We start from the raw sequence: 20,871 nt of genomic DNA, 5'->3' as shown, positions 1-20,871 counted from the left end.
AGATTATGAAAAATTTTCATTTAAATTCAATTAAAATTCAATTACAAACCTCTCTTTTACATAGATATTTTGCAACGAAAGAATGTAAAAACTGTGAATACAAAAACGGAAAATAAAAAACCAACCAGAATTGAAAATGATGTGATTCAGGGTTTGGATAAATCACCTTTGCAAGGAAATACAACACTTTAACATCGACCTTTTAGCTCAGACCATCCACATCAACATACTTAGACACCAATTTATCTAAATTAGGACCCCCCTCAGCACCCTAGCGGCTGAGACCTGACAAAATAGGGACAACTGTTATCTCTGCGCAACTGCCAGGAAAGCACCCAGTAAGTTCATCTGACGCTCTTTAGAATATAAAGCCTCAGAACATAGATCGAAAACTCAACGCTAGGAAATAAAATATACCCAATTGCGGATTCAAATAGGCCAATTAGAAACGCAAGCACATTATTGTTGGTGTTGCCCAGTCATTGCCGCTTGCCTATTGAGAATGTTACCAATGGAGTCCTAAGGTAAAAATGAACTCCTTCTGTCTACACAAAAGCGGTTTTCGTTTTAATGTAGATAGATTCTAAAACTGCTAGATGGAACGACGATCGGGCCTTGGTACCTGGAATCTGGGTTTTCCAGTAAATGGAACCTGGGAAGCAGAATCGTATGCCGTAGTTTTTGATCTGCAACACCGAGGCAACTGTTCTCTTTGGGGATGAACTTCAATGCCATTTTAGATTATGTTTTTTTCAATATTTGAGACCCATCGGAAAATTAACTTGCCAAGAAAAAAATTTTAATAGGATATTTTATCGCGTTGGCCACAAAATTCTCTTCCCAAGCCGGATTTTGGCCTGCGAACCGTAGGTTGCCCGCCCCTGAAATATACGAACGTTATTATCAAAACGACAGGATTCTGGCTCACAGGGTTCTTCCCACTGATGGTTCACATCTTATCTGATAATGGATGTAGCTCTAGAGAATGCTTTCTTCAGACTGGTGTTCTGCAAGGCTTGTGCTTGGAATCCTTTTTTATGAGTATCTACATAAATGATTTTAAAACTGAAAAGAAAGCATGATACAAAATATGTAATGTATGCTTGTGAAACCGGTATGAGCATCATGTCAATCGACCTTGACAAAGTGATAACAGATTTTGAAATGAGCTGAAAAATATTTCATATTGGATGTGGATTATCAAACTTATATTGAAGGCACTAAACATAAATACATGCTAACTGTCCAGGTAACAGCAGGAAGCTGCATTAATATACAGGAAAACTAATTGTAACTATTGCTGTAAAAGCAAGAAAACACTTGTTGATAACATCAGACCTAGATTTTCATCATTTTGAAGGCAAGCAAATAGAAAGCTTAACTAGAAATTTTAAAAACAATTTTTGTTGATACATAATTTCAAATTTGCTTTGATAGGACCAACATTGAAAACAGATTTCAGCTTTTCGTTTTACACTCTTCGGAGCATAAAACTTTAGAATAATGATTAAAATTTCAAGCCAAGATATTCAGTTACCCAGTTGTAGATTCAATTGCTCACTGGCCTATTTCTATCCATTTCTACCAATTGTGAATCTCATTCTATCATTTTCTTGAAAATTTCGGTCATGAACAAACCAAGATTACGCTGCTGGATGGTTGCAGATATTTTTCCTCTAATAGAACTTGCCTATTAGTAAAAGCGAATTATTTCGGTGTAACTTTAAGCAACTTGTTTCGTTGCTTTGTGAAAAGCAAGCTATTTTGTTATGACAGTATGACTATTCTATGAATAGTGTTTATGCCATTTTTTTTGCTCCATTATAAAGAGCCAAACCAACAGACAACACTTGAATTGCAACTTCTTACATATTGGACTTCCTCTCCTAGAGTGATTCCCCGTTCACACTGCTCCGTATTCATACGAAAGCGGATAAAAAAGTATCCGTTTGTGCCTTGCGTTCACACTGCTCCACCTTGAAAACGGAGACTTTTGAAAACGCACTTTTAAAACGGACACTTTTGAAAACGGAGGCTTTTGAAAACGCAAAAACGCAGTGTGAACTCCGAAAACGGATACTTTTGAAAACGCTATCAACAACAACAACATAGAAAGATACTTAGACCGCGCCAATTTGAACAACTTTTCTTAACATGGCTGATTCACTCGAAGTTAGCATACTACTCGGAGGAATATAAGTGGCAGTGAGGTGTTTGAAAAGATTATTAGCAGTGGCAAGTGCTGTAAACCAGTTCGTGGCGTTTTCCTTTTTATCCAGAGCGGAGCAATGTGAACGCTTCATCGTTTTCGTACCGTTTTAAAATGTATCCGGAGCAGTGTGAACAGGTAAAACGGATCGATATGAAAACGGATAAAAATGAATACGGAGCAATCTGAACATAGCTTAAGTTTCAATCTGGCGCTGCTTATTATATAATCTCAATCTCTTTTCAATTAACTCCGAGAAAGTGTTTGTTAAGTTTCAATCCAATGTTTTTCTATTTTATTTCATTAGTGGTTGCAAATTATCAAATTTACCATTTTTTAATTAAGAATTAAAAAGATGGTATCATCGTTATCACCGCCATTATATATCTTCGGTGATAGCAAACAATTTGTTCATGAATACATTAAAAAGGGAATTTAAAATTGATCCCAGAGATAAGCTTTTCATGAAATGCAAAGAATCCGTTAAGAATTCTAGCCCTTTCATGCAAAATATCAAACACAGTAACTTTCTACTATTATAACCCATAATACTTATTGATAATATACACGTAGGTTACTTGGCAAAAGTGTGACAAAGAACGCATTTGCTACAACCTGGATACTTCACGTAGGATTTACCAATTCAACTATGAACAGTTAGAAAAACCATAACTTAAAGGGATCTATGCTAGGTCACTTCTTGTTGGCAGGTCATTTAAACTACTCGGTCAAATCAAGCCCACAGGTTGTCCGAGAAACCAATGGCAGCAGATCTTCCTCCAGAATTAACTCTATAACGATTGTTACCACGAATGGGAACGCAATGGTGGTGATGTACAAATAGACGTTTGCACGGGTTCAGAACTCGGTACTTCATTTTTGTTTGAAAAAACCAAATAAAAAGGTTTTCCATTCCAGGCAAATCGGGTGAAATCCCTTTCAATTCTTGGAAAGTGCTCTCAGACCATTCTTTCATTGCCTTCAAAACAAATGTATCATGAGAACCAAAATAGATTTCACCATCGTCACAGGTAGCACGTTTTGAATACCTAGTACAATTTGAATTTAATGCTGGATGTCTTGTTAAAGCATATACTGTACGAGAGTCTCCGATAACTTGACGCCAGGGCAGATCCCATCCTTTGCCTATTTTGTTATCTTGGTTGGTAATTGCAACTAACTGGCCAGGAAGACATCTTGCAGCATAAAGCAGTTGACATTTAAGTCCCACATCCTCGTTAACTACTCGAATAACGAGCTTCTCACTTCGCTTTAAAGGAAGCGAATGCAGATATTCGGCAGTCTCCCGGTCTCTTACCAGAACGTGAATCTCGTCGATCAGTGTGTGATTAAGATTCGACTGCAAAACATCAATAATTTCCATAAGCCTTGCTTCAATCTTTGCGTTGTTTTCCTCGGACGCTACAGCTAGGTTTCCGAGCGTTTTGCGATATATCTTGCTCTTCAAGTCGATAAATCCCGTTATTAGAATGAATTTCTCTGTATTTTCTCTGCTTGAACATCCCTCCATAACAAATGTTGCTTTATTGAAGGAATGCATTGGCTTGTAGACTTTGTACGTAAAAGATATATTGCTGTTGAGGAGCCCCGCTCTAACCTTTATTGTCTTCTCTAATTGTACCTCCATTTTGATGGTTTTCTCGCTGCTTTTTTTCCATAGCCCGAAAAAAAGTCGTGGATGCACATTTTTATGATGCTTTGTATAAAACGTAGGTGCTTCATGATTGACAAGTATTATCAGAGAGATAGCTATTCCACAAAGAAGTAGGGTGTAAATTTTAATCTTTTGTCCTAGCATTTCGTCTCAGCTTCCTCTCTGATGATTTGTCTTCAACACATGACCTAACACCTTTGAAAAAGACTCCTAATATATTAACCGCCAGAAACAGGAATCCACAGCTACAATGTATAAATAATATAATGAAATGAAAGCCCTACTGTCCCGCGAATCGTCTTCGGGTCTTCGGGGCCCTGCGCCGTTACACGAGTCCACTCCGCGATTCATCGTGCCCGGAAGCAGAGACCAAAATCTGTAGAAAATTTGGAATTGAAATTTCAAAATCAAATTGACTGTAAAACTAACTTGTAAATTCTTTTGCTGTCAGTTTTGTGCTCTGAGTATGACCATAGGTAAGCAGAAATTTAAATCCGGAGGTGGTGCTAAAGTAAGCTGAGAATGAATCTCGAAGGTATAATTTTATTGTAATACTTGGTTGCTTTTTTAGAAGAGAAATTGCTTTTGCATCTTTAGGAATTTTATAGAAAAGGCACTTGAGAAGCGACTGGTTTACGACTTTATAGTGCAGTCGTTGAAGTGATGAGCCAGGAACAAATTGGTAGAAAAGCAAAACGTACATCATTTTACGTAGAATTTTTCCTCTATAACATGTCGAAAATCGCCTAAAATCCAACTTGGGGAAGATTTTTTCTAGAACTTTTAAAAACATGAGCTTTTTGACCATATGCACAATATCATCTGCCTAGGAATTCTGTAAGATATGAAAAGCTTGCAACAATTCAAGGCGTAAATTCTGAATTTGGAAGCTAAACAGGTGTTCGAGTCGACAATTGAGAAATAAAATTGAGTATCAGGGCCTGCACCACCAGAAGGGGGGGGCGGAGAGGCCATGGCCCCCTACTTTTTTGGTAAGCAAAAATATTTCCATAGAGGTCTTGTTTTGAAGCCTTAAATTCAAGTTCAACGCATAGAACTTGGCCCCACCACCTTGAAATTCGTGGCGTGGGCCCTGAGTATAGGTTGAACAGTAGCAAAATTATTAAGTCTTGTTGCTAACCCGCCTAAATTTTTGAAAATTCTTGATTATAAATGAGAGTATTAATTTTTCAACAATTTTACAGATAGATCAGTTCTGTCTTTTAAGGACCTCTGGTATTTGGAATTCTTTGCCCAGCAATCGTTGTGACACAGTTTTCTAGCGCCACTGCTAGGGGGTAAGGGCCCTGGAGCTAAGTCATCACGACTCGCCAATTTGCAGCGACGGCCCAACGTCCTTGCTCTGAAATTGAAGGCTAAAATGGGCTTTTTCAAGGTATTGCTTTCTAGCGTGGCTAAAATGTTCATCTTTCCAAACACCTTTTCGCGAATCTTCGGCCTGGGGTTCTGTTTATACAAAAACGATATGAATGCAGTGTTACGCGACAAATAAAAGTAAGTCAACTTATGAACCCAGCCCCCGTCCCCTCCTGAAAATATTTTATTCAAACTGTTGCTCCTCAATTTTCCATTCTTTACAGTACCATTTTATAAGCTTTGATAAGGCAGAAACGTCGATAACATTACTAAACTCAATTTTTTTAAGCAACATCCAATACAATACGCAGCAAAGCCAAGTCATTCAGCTAGCAGCTAGCCATCATTCCTTGTCATTTTGACGGACCCACTTTGCTAGCCTGCGTTCAAGACCGTCAAAAAGACGCTTTAAACATACAAAAAGGCAATATTAATTTCAAATACTTTAATACCTAATTTCAGGCATTTTTGGGCCTTTACGGGAGAAAGCCTTATCTGTAATGACGCATCATTGTTATATAGTCATTTGCAGCATTACCACAAAGGAAGCAATATTTTTTCTACCTGAACTCAGTAAAACTTGATTGCAATCTTTTAAAACAAGGTGTTGCGATAACATCGTTACTTTTTCAAAATACCTTTCTTAGGTTAAGAAAGTCTCGACGACAGTTTTGATGAACTAAAACGTTACCATTTTGAGTTTTTTACTCTCTGTTGAATAATTGTTTGAATAAAGTCTTACGAGTCTTACTTATAAAGTTGTCTTACTTATTTGAGGTACCTTTTTCATAACGTGTACTGCCTTTCCATTTTTAAAAACTAGCTTGAATATCACAAAGTTTTAGTCCGAGTTTCCAGAAAATGAGCCGTTCATTTGTACCGATTATTTGGAAATAATGACCTGTGTTGATATCGGAATCACAAAAGGACATTACATCTTTGGCCGGCATATCCCCAATACCCAAAATATTCCCTCCCCCGAGTAAATTGCTAAGGCATTGAGTAACTTTATGTACCCTAAAATATTGATAAATATCCCTTGTATATGGTGCGTTAACGAATATCGTATTTTGGCATTCAAAAACTGCCTGTCGGTTATAAAATTCCCGCCCATGTTTTTAGGGAAATCAGAAAAAAACTGACTTCTTCCTTTATTAGCCCTCTTATTAATTTTTCAGGCCTAGAATAGGAGAATTTTTCCTCACGTAAATCTACAATTTTAAACGAAAAACGGATTTCTTGCTTTTCTATACTCTGCGGATCTCTTGTGCTACAAGTACTTGATTATCGAATTTGGCCTCGTATTTCATATAAACCTCAATAAAACTTTTTCCCCACAGTCGATTTTGGGTGATTTTGAGTATGTTATAGAGGAAAAAATTCTGCACTGGATGCTGGAAAAATTCGCTTTTCTACCATTTTTTTCCCGGTTGACCTGAAATTGAACGCTCCACGACCTCACTATTAGTCTTTGGCTGAAATACCAACGGTCCTTGTATGGCCAGTGACTATATTTGAATCGTGCAAGGACCAATGGATTTGAATGTACCATGATCTAGAATATTTGAATGATTTTGATTTGAGTGAATGGTCACAAAAAGATGAATTTCGAAACATATATAAACAAAAGAATCTAAAATGGACTTAAGAATCATTGATAAAAAGCATTTATTGCGTTAAATAACAAACTTAAAACCTGAAATAATCTTAAGATCTAGAAGAAAGATAGAGAGGTTGAAATTCAGAAATATTTCACAAACACCAACAGAGACAGTATCAGAAAATATTACTTGACTTTTGCTTGAAAGCGAGAAGAAGAACAAGATGGAACGGTATGCAATTAATTACACAAAGGAAGAACAGTATTAATAGTAAGAAACTTATCAAAGAGGATCTCCTAGTAGATACAATAGAAAACATTTTATCTTTAGCTATCCAGAGGCAAAGAAATCGCCTTCAATCAAAGCCAGAAATACACTTTATCCCAAGATTTCAATGGTAACCAAAGCAGCTTTGCTAGAAAAGTTTCAAACGAAGAATTATAAAGCTCTGTCTCTTTTAGAAAATAGAAGTTTAAAGACAAACAGGCTAATGTAGCATCAGATCTAGTTGAAATATAAAAGTCAGCTTTAGAATATCTTGTTTATATATGTTTCGAATTCTTCTTTTTGTGACCATTCACTCAAATCGAAATCATTCAAATATTATAGATAATGGTACATCCAAATCAATTGGTCCATGCACGATTCAAATACATTCACTGGCAATATAAGGAACGTTGGTATTTCAGCCAATGACGTTAACCAGTAGCTTCTCAAGTGATTTTCTATCAAAGTGATTTTCTATCAAATGCAAAAGCAATTTCTCTTTTAAAAAACCAACAAATTTCTGCTTCCCTATGGCCATAATCAGAGCACAAAAATGACATCAAAAGTATTTACAAATTAGTTTTACAGTCAATTTGCTTTTAAATTCCAAATCCTTTACAGATTTTGGTCTCTGCTTCCGGGCACGATGAATCGCGGAGTGGACTCGTGTAACGGCGAACGGCCGCGAAGACGATTCACAGGTCAGTAGGGCTTTCAGTTTCACTTCATTATGTTAATTATACATTGTAGCTGTGGATACCTGTTTCTGGCGGTTAATATAATAGGAGTCTTTTTCAAAGATGTTAGGTCATGTGTTGAAGACAAATCATCAGAAAGGAAGCTGAGACGAAATGCTAGGACAAAAGATTAAAATTTACATCCTACTTCTTTGTGGAATAGCTATCTCTCTGATAATACTTGTCAATCATGAAGCACCTACGTTTTATACAAAGCATCATAAAAATGTGCATCCACGACTTTTTTTCGGGCTATGGAAAAAAAGCAGCGAGAAAACCATCAAAATGGAGGTACAATTAGAGAAGACAATAAAGGTTAGAGCGGGGCTCCTCAACAGCAATATATCTTTTACGTACAAAGTCTACAAGCCAATGCATTCCTTCAATAAAGCAACATTTGTTATGGAGGGATGTTCAAGCAGAGAAAATACAGAGAAATTCATTCTAATAACGGGATTTATCGACTTGAAGAGCAAGACATATCGCAAAACGCTCGGAAACCTAGCTGTAGCGTCCGAGGAAAACAACGCAAAGATTGAAGCAAGGCTTATGGAAATTATTGATGTTTTGCAGTCGAATCTTAATCACACACTGATCGACGAGGTTCACGTTCTGGTAAGAGACCAGGAGACTGCCGAATATCTGCATTCGCTTCCTTTAAAGCGAAGTGAGAAGCTCGTTCTTCGAGTAGTTAACGAGGATGTGGGACTGAAATGTCAACTGCTTTATGCTGCAAGATGTCTTCCTGGCCAGTTAGTTGCAATTACCAACCAAGATAACAAAATAGGCAAAGGATGGGATCTGCCCTGGCGTCAAGTTATCGGAGACTCTCGTACAGTATATGCTTTAACAAGACATCCAGCATTAAATTCAAATTGTACTAGGTATTCAAAACGTGCTACCTGTGACGATGGTGAAATCTATTTTGGTTCTCATGATACATTTGTTTTGAAGGCAATGAAAGAATGGTCTGAGAGCACTTTCCAAGAATTGAAAGGGATTTCACCCGATTTGCCTGGAATGGAAAACCTTTTTATTTGGTTTTTTCAAACAAAAATGAAGTACCGAGTTCTGAACCCGTGCAAACTTCTATTTGTACATCACCACCATTGCGTTCCCATTCGTGGTAACAATCGTTATAGAGTTAATTCTGGAGGAAGATCTGCTGCCATTGGTTTCTCGGACAACCTGTGGGCTTGATTTGACCGAGTAGTTTAAATGACCTGCCAACAAGAAGTGACCTAGCATAGATCCCTTTAAGTTATGGTTTTTCTAACTGTTCATAGTTGAATTGGTAAATCCTACGTGAAGTATCCAGGTTGTAGCAAATGCGTTCTTTGTCACACTTTTGCCAAGTAACCTACGTGTATATTATCAATAAGTATTATGGGTTATAATAGTAGAAAGTTACTGTGTTTGATATTTTGCATGAAAGGGCTAGAATTCTTAACGGATTCTTTGCATTTCATGAAAAGCTTATCTCTGGGATCAATTTTAAATTCCCTTTTTAATGTATTTATGAACAAATTGTTTGCTATCACCGAAGATACATAATGGCGGTGATAACGATGATACCGTGTTTTGAATTGTTAATTAAAAAATGGTAATTTTGATAGTTTGCAACTACTAATGAAATAAAATAGAAAAACATTGGATTGAAACTTAACAAACACTTTCTCGGAGTTAATTGAAAAGAGATTGAGATTATATAATAAGCAGCGCCAGATTGAAACTTAAGCTATGTTCAGATTGCTCCGTATTCATTTTTATCCGTTTTCATATCGATCCGTTTTACCTGTTCACACTGCTCCGGATAGATTTGAAAACGGTACGAAAACGATGAAGCGTTCACATTGCTCCGCTCTGGATAAAAAAGATAACGCCACGAACTGGTTTACAGCACTTGCCACTGCTAATAATCTTTTCAAACACCTCACTGCCACTTATATTCCTCCGAGTAGTATGCTAACTTCGAGTGAATCAGCCATGTTAAGAAAAGTTGTTCAAATTGGCGCGGTCTAAGTATCTTGCTGTGTTGTTGTTGTTGTTAGCGTTTTCAAAAGCCTCCGTTTTCAAAAGTGTCCGTTTTCAAAGTGCGTTTTCAAAAGTCTCCGTTTTCAAGGTGGAGCAGTGTGAACGCAAGGCACAAACGGATACTTTTTTATCCGCTTTCATATGAATACGGAGCAGTGTGAGCGGGGTCTTAGTCAGTCAACGATAAATCACTCTAGGAGAGGAAGTCCAATATGTAAGAAGTTGCAATTCAAGTGTTGTCTGTTGGTTTGGCTCTTTATAATGCAGCACAAAAAATGGCATAAACACTATTCATAGAATAGTCATACTGTCATAACAAAATAGCTTGCTTTTCACAAAGCAACGAAACAAGTTGCTTAAAATTACACCGAAATAATTCGCTTTTACTAATAGGCAAGTTTTATTAGAGAAAAAATATCTGCAACCATCCAGCAGCGTAATCTTGGTTTGTTCATGACCGAAATTTTCAAGAAAATGATAGAATGAGATTCACAATTGGTAGAAATGGATGGAAATAGGCCAGTGAGCAATTGAATCCACAACTGGGTAACTGAATTTCTTAGCTTAAAATTTTAATCATTATTCTAAAGTTTTATGCTCTGAAGAGTGTAAGAGGAAAAGCTGAAATCTGTTTTCGATGTTGGTCCTATCAAAGCAAATTTGAAATTATGTATCAACAAAAAATTGTTTTTGAAAGTTTCTAGTTAAGCTTTCTATTTGCTTGCCTTTAAAATGATGAAAATCTAGGTCTGATGTTTTCAACAAGTGTTTTCTTGCTTTTAAAGCAATGGTTACAATTGGTTTTCCTGTATATTAATGCAGCTTCCTGCTGTTACCTGGACAATTAGCATGTATTTATGTTTAGTGCCTTCAAAATAAGTTTGATAATCCACATCCAATATGAAATATTTTTCAGCTCATTTCAAAATCTGTTATCACTTTGTCAAGGTCGATTGACACGATGCTCATACCGGTTTCACAAGCATACATTACATATTTTGTATCATGCCTCCTTTCAGTCCTAAAGTCATTGAAGCTCAACCCCAAAGAGAACAGCTGCCTCAGTGCTGCAAATCAAAAACTACAACTAAAACACCCGATTCTGCTTTCCAGGCACCATTTACTGGAAAACCCAGATGGTGTGAGAAACTATAATGGCGACATGTTGCGGATCATTGGCAAAGCCCGGTCGTCGTTCCATCTAGCAGTTTTGTAATCTATCTACATAAACGCGAAAAACCGCTTTTGTGTAGACAGAAGAATTTCCTTTTCACCTTAGGACTCTATGGGCAACATCGACAATCATGAGTTCGCGTTTCTGATTGGCCGATTTTGATCGACAGCTGGGTATATATATATATATATATATATTTCTCTTAAGTATCTTGAAAATGAACTAGATATATTGATTTATAACTCTGCTTTGCACCAGATGATTGAAAACAGAAAATTGCTACTTATCACAACTGATGTCATATTCACAGCTCAACGGTCCTTGATATTGACTAAGAAAATTTGATTGAATAACCCAACGGCAAAGAATTTAAAAGCATTGATTACGATTCATGGTGAAATGTCATTTTAGGCCCCGTTTACACGAGAGAAAAAGGAACGGATCCAAAAGATCCGGACCTTTTGAGTACGATATGGGTACGAGCTGAGAACACTCTTCAATAGAGTGATGACTGAAGAAAAGATACCCAATGAGTGGAAAATGCCATTATAACACTCATATTTAAGAAGGGAGACAAGAAAGACCTTGCTAATTATAGACCAATCAGTTTACTCTCCCAAGTCTACAAACTCTTCATGAAGATCTTGAAGAACAGGTTGAATAACAATCTGAGTGACCACCAGCCGCCAGAACAAGCTGCCTACAAAAGAGGTCATTCAACCATCGACCATCTGCAGTCAGTAGTGCAAATACTCGAGAAAACTAATGAGTATAAAATACCCATTCATATGGCGTTTGTAGACTACGAAAAAGCCTTTGATTCTGTACTGCACAAGGCTGTTTTTGAAGCGCTAAAACAGCACAGCGTAGAGGAGAAGTACATCAACATCCTGAAAGAGACATATGATGGAGGCACTGCTCAGGTTCGGAACGAATCACTTGGCCGAAAGATTAAGATCATGAAGGGAGTGCGGCAAGGAGACACCTTGTCACCAGTGATGTTCACAGCAGCGTTGGAAGAAATATTCAGGAGAATGGAAGTTGATGTGGGAATTAACATCAACGGAGAGAGATTGAACAACCTGAGATTTGCAGATGATATCATCTTATTTGCAGAAAAGGAAGAGGATCTCAGCAAGCTGCTCAACGATCTGAACAAGGAAGGGAGAAAAGATGGCATGAAAATGAACAGAAAGAAAACGAAAATCATGTGCAATGAAATAGCTAGGAAAAGGAGAAGGAAAGGAATAATTGTGGATGGAGAACAACTGGAGGAGGTGGATGAGTACAAGTACTTGGGAAGACTGCTAACACCAGGAAATGAGATGGCGAAAGAAATAGACGAGAGAGTAACATCTGCTTGGAAGAGATTCGGACAGTACAGCACGTTTCTGAGAGATCAAAGAATGCCCATGTGTCTCAAAAGGAAGATCATGAACACTGTCATACTGCCATCAATGACGTATGGAGCTGAGACATGGTCACTTACCAACCGCCAAAGAGAGAAACTGGCAGTCACCCAGAGGAGCATGGAACGATCAATGCTGGGTGTTACGAGGAGAGATAAGATCAGGAACGAAGACTTAAGATCAAGAACAGGGGTGAAGGATGTCATCGAGAAAGTGATTGAAGTCAAAGGCAAGTGGGCAGGACATGTAGCACGAATGAAGAACCACGAATGGGCTAAGAAAACGACAGAATGGACTCCGTGGGACAGGAAGAGAGGAAAGGGAAGACCAAAGAGAAGATGGAGAGATGAGATCGAGCAAAAGGCAGGCAGCACGTGGACCCAGAGTGCCCAAAACCGTGATGAGTGGAGAAAGATGTGGAGGCCACCCGCCAGCAGTGGTGTGACAGGCTAATGATGATGATGATGGGTACGATCCACTAGCGTTTACACGAGATCGGATCCTAAATTATAAAGCGTTTACACGGGAACGGACCAAAATCGAATCCCTTTTTTTGCATGCGCAATGACAAGGTAATTGTTAATTTTGGCGGGAGAGTATCTAAGATGGCGTCATTTGCAAGCAACGATAAGCGTTCATTTTTACATTGACAGACGAGGAGACAGCTTTGTTGATGAAAGTAGTTATGGATTACAATGCTGCCAAAATGCAAAATGGAGAAGACTGGGGGACTGTTTTGTCGAAATACGAAGACATTCTACTTAAATTTATCGAGACCTATCCAGAAACAGCAACAGAGGACTTTCCAAATAGATAGGATAAAGAAAAAATTAAAAAAAGGTGAAAAGAAAATAAACAAGATAAAGACAGGGTTCAGAAATGTTGTCGACTGTGTAAAAAAGAGTGGGGGTGGGAGAGTAGTTTCTTTGTTGTATGATGAGTGCTCCGTACAACTGAAAAAAACCTCTATTGACCCCAGCAACAGTCTCGTTTTTCTGCCGTGCCTTTGCGGATCCTCATCTTCCCGTTTACACGGCGCCGATGAAGGTACGGATCCAAATGAATTCGCTTTCGAATCATACCCAAAAAAGGTACGGATCTCTCCCAGAAAAGATACGGATCCTACCCAGCCCGTGTAAACGCAAGGCCTATCGTAGCCAGTTTGGGTACGGATCTATGCGGATCCGTTCCCATGTAAACGGGGCCTTAATGAGTGTGGAAGATTCCTGAAGGTCAATCGCAGCGGTTTTGAATATCTAGAAACAGACCGGCGGTTTCCTTGGCTTTAAAATACTTACAAGTTTGCACTCAGTTTTAACTCTATTGCAAAACCATTTGACAACCTGTTGCTATAAACTAGAAATAGCTCTTGCTAGTACTGCCCGCAAACAATTAGTTCCTTGATAATGATTGTTTTGAAAATGTAGGTCAGGATATTCGAAGAAGACACCATCTTGGGTTTTCACAATTCTATAAAAACAGCTGCTCTAGTTGATGCTAAACTATTCTTTTTATCAAGAATTTTTGGTGTTCAGTTTGCCTTTGATTTAAGTCCAACGCCCTTTTGAAAATCATGAAGTTTTCGAGGGTTTGACATTTATTTTTCGATAATCACGACAATCATAACTTTTGCTCGTACGGTCTCGAGTTTTTGGGAGAAAAGTGTGGCATTCGACTGGTTTTGATTCCCAAAACTTCGAATCAAAACTTCCATCCATTGCGGAGAACAGAGCTGTGATACAGCACCGTTTTCGTGCCAACAATCATAACTTTTGCTCGTACGGTCTCGAGTTTTTGGGAGAAAAGTGTGGCATTCGACTGGTTTTGATTCCCAAAACTTCGAATCAAAACTTCCATCCATTGCGGAGAACAGAGCTGTGATGCAGCACCGTTTTCGTGCCAAAAAACCGAAGGCCTTTAACAGAGTCTTGGCAGAGCAACGCTCCGAAGATAATTCCCTTCCGCACAAAGAGGTGGCGGTTAACGACCTCCTCGACAAAGCCGATTGATTGACAATGAAATTGATTGACAGTTGTCATGGCAGCAGAAAAGTGACAAAATCTGCTGAAAAAGTGCTGACAACATGAACTGAAGCTTCCATATGCTACTTATACGCGGGGCAGACTATAAGCCCTTCACTCGCGCGCTATCGCGCGCGAGTTGCGGGCAATAAATCTGTGGTAACGAACACAACTTGTTCTAGCGTCACCATGGTTTGCCAATCATATTGGCAGTGCTCGAGGTCAAATAGGGAACGGGGTCAAATAGAGAAGTCGGGGTCAAATCGGGAAACGTTAATATCTCAAAAATATGGACTGATATCTTAAGACAACCTCAGAATTGGATTCGGCATGCTTCAATCTTCTTTTCGGAAGTTTTTTTAATTCAACTACGGTAATTTTAGCAGTATTAAATTTTTACACCCTTTTTTTATAAGAACAATTTTATAAGAACAGAGCCCCAAAATTGTTCAAAAAATAAGAACAACAAAATTAAGAAGAAGCTGAGACTATGCTTCTGTAAAATGCAATTTTGAACAACGATTTATCTCAAACCAAAAACGAGAACTTTTAGCCATGTGTGGGTGCTTTTTCGTGAATATTCAAACTTGTCGTCAAATGAAGGTTTTCTCACCAAATTTGTTGGCAAATGATGCCTGAACACTACCCTAGAGTGGAAAAGCTGGCCATCGCACTGCTGACACGCTATAAGTTTTAGAACAAATTAAGAACAATCCAGTCTAAAGTTAAGATAAATTTGCAAAAAGTAAGAACAGTCAGCCTGAACTTAAATTTACTGGTTCTTATAAAAGAGAGTGTACAACATGCACTTAGCAGCATACTCTTCACTCTACAATGCATATAAATGTGTGATGACACTTTTTTTCTTGATTTTTAACTCTACATGAGATTTTAAGGCCTTTTTACATGAGAGGAAAGGTATGGATTCAATTGGGTCAGAATTTACGCATTAAAATCGATATGCTGCTGCTGTTTATCACATTGGTTTATCATCAATTTTTATTGAATTAACCCTATTTTAAGGTTACTTTTTCAGTGGGTGCGGTCAAACTTTTTCCGCCATGCCCTTAACCGGGCCCTTTGAGTTTGCTAGCCAACCTGCGATTTTGACACCAGACCGCCCCTCTCTGGCGATGTATGTCGAGGGATCAGAAACACTCTGATATCTCTCTCCAGACTGCACAAGCCAAAATTGTCAAGGCTATGACGGAGCATAAACATGACATATTCAATTATGAATGCTTTGTCGCCATGAATCGAAATCAATACCATTGATTTGACTTTGCTTTTCACATAATGACCTAATAAATCATATGATTTAAGACGTTATTGTTGTCATTGCTTAGTTATTTGTCTGGACTCTCTATTTAGGAGCATCAGACTTGCAGCAGGTCCATCATTTTTCCGATTCTCGCATATGCTTTGATATGAAAGGATCTTTTCTTCCTGTAGATTGTTATTTCTTTAGATTGTTATTACTTTTTCTTATAGATTGCCAGTTAGATAAATTTTATCTACATTCATTAAAATCTATATCTATATTTATCTGTTCATCTGTGATATAAACACACCATTATGTATTTATTGTGATTAGCAGCCACTAGTTTAAACGAAAGTTTCAAAGTTTTACTTGAAGGTAGGAGTAAGCATTAATGACCACTACTACATGTAAATACATTTATTGAAAAATTTGAAATAATATTAAGAAGAATGAATAGAAAGAAATGCCATTGAATGTGTTTTGCAAGTTCTTTACTGCATTGTGACATTAATGTTTATATTTCGCAGTTCACTAAAGAAAAAGTAAATATTACAAAGATTTTTGACAAGTAATCTTAGTTACTTGACTCTTTTTGAACCTCCTATCAATAATGCTGTTTATTTAAGAGAAATCTTTTAAATTTGGAGGTTTTAATATGATGTATATTAGAATTAAATGAATGATAATGGTTTGGGGGTTTATTTGGAGAATATTTTTCATTATTAACTCAAATAAGAACCTTAAGTTATATATGCAGGGTCAGATTTTTTTAATTCGTTTATTTTGTTCAGTTGCCTTATATGAATCAACCATATACTTGAATAAGCAAGAAAAAGCTAAATTTGATCACCAAGGGATTTAAGGGATATTGACATTTGTTGGTGTGTGATATTGTAAGATTTTAACAATGAAGTTTCGATCATATAAATTTTAGCTAAAAGACGCATAGACAATTTATGACTGTTGCTTTTTAATTCTTTACCGTTGGGTTATTCAATCAAATTTGTGGTCTTACTTTTGGAGAATATTCTTCAGTTGATGCAGAAAGCAAAAACCAACTATGTGCTATTGTTAAGTAGTTCCTGTAGATGATGTACATTGTTCCCGCCTCTGACCAATAAATATATGCAAAATTAGAATGATCAGTGAATATAGAATAACTACAGCCAATAGTGTCACGGGTAGGCGTTTAGTAGCCACAATAGCGAAAGCTGCATAGAGTAGGCTTCAGCTGATAAATATAAAAGCCTCCACAGTTTTTTACTTTTATGGCAATAGAACCATAGCAACAAGTTGTCGACCACGCAAAACAAACTGTCCTATCCACAATCCCGTCACTGGTTGAAGGATGTGACCCACTCAGCCAGCCACCAGCGTGTGTCTTACACCTGAATTTCACTCCATAACCTTCTGGGCAACTTGTATACATCGTGGTGCCTGCTGCTCCCATGAAACGGTACCATCCCAGTGTTAGGCTACTGTCACAAGCAACAGAACCGTCAATGAAGTTTACGTGCCTATCACCACCAGTCAAGGTTGTATAAGAACCACAATCTGAATTTTCTAAAAGTTAACAGTGAGAGTCTAAAGATTTTTTTCATTACCATCCTCAGATGAGAAATATAATTTATTGAGAGAAAAATTACTATTCAAATCTAGAGAGTCAGCAAAAAATGTATTTAACAGCGTCGTATGAATGAACAACAATAGTCTAAATTTGATCATAATAATTTTTTCTAAATCAGATTAGAAATCATATCAACTTTCTTACGTGTTTGGCAGTTGGTTCCACTATACCCAAGGGCACATGTGCACGAATATTGATTTACCAAGTTGTTACATGTTCCACTGTTTTGGCACGGAGAGCTGCTGCATTCATTGTAGTCTTCGCATGAAGAACGAGGTTCATGTGTTAATGAAGTTTATTTTCCAAGTTTAAATACGAGATCAATGACTGATTGAACTGAACATTCAAAAGACACTTTTTATTGGTTTTTTGTTTAATCAGACAATTCGTAAATATTCAAATGCTTTGAAACAATACTATTATGGATGGATTTCTTTCCACCATTATATCTTATCAATGAAATCTCTTTCGAGGTTTTACGAATTGGAGGTTTTTACTTACCGCTTTCACAGGATGTACCTACATAACCTGCTGCGCAGGAGCAACTGTACTTGTTGACCAGATTGGTGCAAGTTCCACCATTTTGGCAAGGCGAGCTTTGGCATTCGTTGATATCTGTTGATAGTTGAATCGAAAGGCATATTATGTATTAAATAAAATGCAACACATTCAAATTCCAAAAATCATTCAAAACAATCACTAAATATTTTGTTTAATCACTCAATGCATGGGTTGTTGACACACTTTTAAAAATCTAAAATGAATTTCAAAGACTTTCCATTCAATCAAGACAGCAACATAACATATAACCAAAGTATAAAAAAGGCATATTGTATCCATCCAGATTATGTAGAACCTCTTCTACTGTAGCCAACAGGACACCTAAATCAAACTTTTACTTTATAAGTAAAAGGGTGTTCTAAAATAGACCTTTGTATCGATTTGATAACTTACCGGTTTCACAATTTATACCAGCGTACCCTGGCACACAGGAGCAAGTGTACTTATTCACCAAGTTATTGCAAGCTCCACCATTTTTGCACGGTCCACTTTGGCACTCGTTGATATCTATATAAAGTCAGCTTTAGGTCAAATGGAACGTTTTCTATGAGACTATCCAGCAAATATGTATAAGAATTTCTTTAGAACAATGAATTAAATTTGAAATAGACATGCTTCATCAAATAAACAGGGGCGTTACTAACCGGATGTAGGGGTTTGAGAGAAAACATTCTTCAATATTTTCCAGGAGTTCTTCAGTGAATCCTTAGTTGGGCCGCAAACTTTCAAGTTTTTGGAAGGCACCTGCCTGACTTTGATTATAGAATTTATTTGCTTTGCCATCGGTGAAACGTAATCTTTGTAGCTTTACATTATCAAGTGGCTTGGATGGTACGTATGAATGTTAAATTCATTGAAATAAAAGGAACTCACCACTTTCACAATTTATGCCAGTGTACCCTGGCACACAGGTACAAGTGTACTTATTCACCAAGTTACTGCACGTTCCGCTATTCTGACACGGATTACTTTTGCACTCATCGATATCTGTTATAAGCAAAATCTAAGTTATCAAATAAAATGTTCTTCATGCGATTTTGCAACAACTAAGGATTATTATAATTTTTTAACACTTGTGAAAAGACTTGGCACAGGATAGTTGGTTTTGAAGTGCAAATTTTGCCACCTCCTTTCCCTTTTTGCAATAATGCTGCATTTGCAAAAGGTAAGAAGAGAAACGTATCGGAAGTTGGGAATTCCTTTTTTCTGTGTGACATGCATGATATTTATCCAAGCTATCAACATTCTTCTGGGAAAAAGAAGGGCGGAAAAGGTAGCATGCGAAAAAGAAAATAAAGATATCAAAATACAAACATAGATATCATAATACAACGCAGACTGTTCGGTATTCCAAGTAATTTTTGACAGGCTTCTGCGCCCATCAGTCAAATTTACATTTAGTATCTCAAAATCCAAAGTGATACAGTTTTCATCACCGATTCTAACTTCGATAATTCTGCAAATTTATAAAAATAACTGCAAATTTATAATGATAGCGGATTTGAATCAGCTTTGAATATGTTGACATGAAAGATGTTGGTTCGTTTCATCAATTTAGATATTATTTCAGCCAATGTTGACATTAAAAAGTCGACATTGGTTCCTTCAATCAATCAGGATATAAGACCAGCCGTCATCACTTGAAAAGGACAGGGTGTCTGACTTGTTGTTAATGTTTAATTCATGTTTTCAATTTGATGCTGTTTGTTAAATAAAAAATATTTTAGCAAGAGATATTTACCGTTTTCACAATTCATACCATTGTACCCTGGCACACAGGAGCAACTGTACCTATTCACCAAGTTATTGCAAGTTCCACCATTTTGGCATGGTCCACTTTGGCACTCGTTGATATCTGTAAAAACAAATTGATATGCTAAAGAAGCTACCTAAAGCAGATCGTCTTATGAAAAAGCTTCATTTTCTTGTTGGATCTTTGCTCCCAAATAAAATAATTATCTTACCTATGCACTCGTACCCAGATAATATGCTGCATTTCTCAACACATTGATAGCCAGGATCACATACTACAAGGCGGCATCTTGGGCCTGTCTAAAATAAGAATCAGTAGAGTACAGTACAGTATAGCAAAGTAAAGTGCGGTACGGTACAGTACAGTAGAGTACGGTACAGTACAATCGATGCCGAAAAAACAGGATACAAGAAGTTGAAGATATTATATTCAAGCGCTGCTTTGAAGTAGCTAAAAATGAAAGTTAATTGTTTGATTATCCTTGGTTTCCCCATCGGCAACATTAAAAGAAAACGATGCGTTGGAAATAGAGTTACCTGGTTGATTGGTTCGTAGTGAATCCAGCCCGGCTTGTTCTCTATTACAGCTCCAGCAGTGGTTTTGTTAAAGCTTAAAATTTCACATTCACTTATTGCATCCTTCTTGAAATTCAACGATTGACACTGGTTGTTTCCAGTACATTGCTTTGCACAAAGAGGTAATCTGATGTTTTTAATTGTTTGCAAAACACCACCAACAGTTTGAGAAACAACCTTGTCTCTGTCTGTTGCAATGAAAAGTGCATCTCTCCGGCATTCTGATCGATACACATTACCAATGACGCGGTAGATGGCATTGGAAATGATAAATACAGCAAAGAGTTGAGATAAAACTGTGCTGTTCTTGTCCATGTCTGCTCTTTTTGGGATCGAAGTAAACAAATGCCGTGTGTAATAATTTACAAAGGCGGTATCAATGCACAAGTAGCTTTTGTGAATAATTTATGACAATAATTCAGAAAGTAATCTCTGTTCGTTGTTTACAAGCACATTTATAGCAGCAATTGAATGACATAGAACATGCCTTTGCATAACATCAAATAATGTAATTATCACTTAGCAATAAATGTCGTTCTCTTAGGAAATTTTTCACAAGGCTGCATCAAATCTAAAACAGCGCATTAGTG

The 20,871-nt window shown here is 37.3% G+C and overlaps 2 protein-coding genes across 2 annotated transcripts in view; one reads left to right on the top strand and one right to left on the bottom strand.

Moving 5' to 3' along the window:
* Window positions 1-4,195: 4,195 nt before the first annotated feature.
* On the top strand, window positions 4,196-9,455 carry LOC148960308 (uncharacterized). The gene has a single exon (XM_089113780.1). The coding sequence runs from the start codon at window positions 7,981-7,983 to the stop codon at window positions 9,064-9,066; it is 1,086 nt and encodes a 361-aa protein (XP_088969906.1). The 5' UTR covers window positions 4,196-7,980; the 3' UTR covers window positions 9,067-9,455.
* A 6,550-nt stretch (window positions 9,456-16,005) lies between these two features.
* The window catches only part of LOC135690894 (uncharacterized), a 29,746-nt gene continuing 24,880 nt past the window's right edge, over window positions 16,006-20,871 (bottom strand). The window contains exons 16-23 of the mRNA XM_065208583.2: window positions 20,243-20,683; window positions 19,918-20,005; window positions 19,695-19,808; window positions 18,827-18,940; window positions 18,347-18,460; window positions 17,894-18,007; window positions 17,537-17,650; window positions 16,006-17,328 (exon numbers count right to left, since the gene is read on the bottom strand). Coding sequence (XP_065064655.2) covers window positions 16,955-17,328; window positions 17,537-17,650; window positions 17,894-18,007; window positions 18,347-18,460; window positions 18,827-18,940; window positions 19,695-19,808; window positions 19,918-20,005; window positions 20,243-20,683 — 1,473 coding nt within the window. The 3' untranslated portion in view covers window positions 16,006-16,954. The remainder of the gene's footprint in view (window positions 17,329-17,536; window positions 17,651-17,893; window positions 18,008-18,346; window positions 18,461-18,826; window positions 18,941-19,694; window positions 19,809-19,917; window positions 20,006-20,242; window positions 20,684-20,871) is intronic.

Source organism: Rhopilema esculentum, chromosome 4 (assembly GCF_057945365.1).
Source record: "Rhopilema esculentum isolate cy_ngs chromosome 4, ASM5794536v1, whole genome shotgun sequence".
In the NCBI taxonomy this organism is placed as follows: domain Eukaryota; kingdom Metazoa; phylum Cnidaria; class Scyphozoa; order Rhizostomeae; family Rhizostomatidae; genus Rhopilema; species Rhopilema esculentum.
The sequence above is the reverse complement of the archived record's forward strand: the minus strand, read 5'-3'. Positions and strand labels throughout refer to the sequence as shown.

Bases quoted from the DNA above. Each gene is read 5' to 3' on its own strand.
- LOC148960308 (XM_089113780.1), top strand. From the start codon at position 7,981: ATGCTAGGACAAAAGATTAAAATTTACATCCTACTTCTTTGTGGAATA.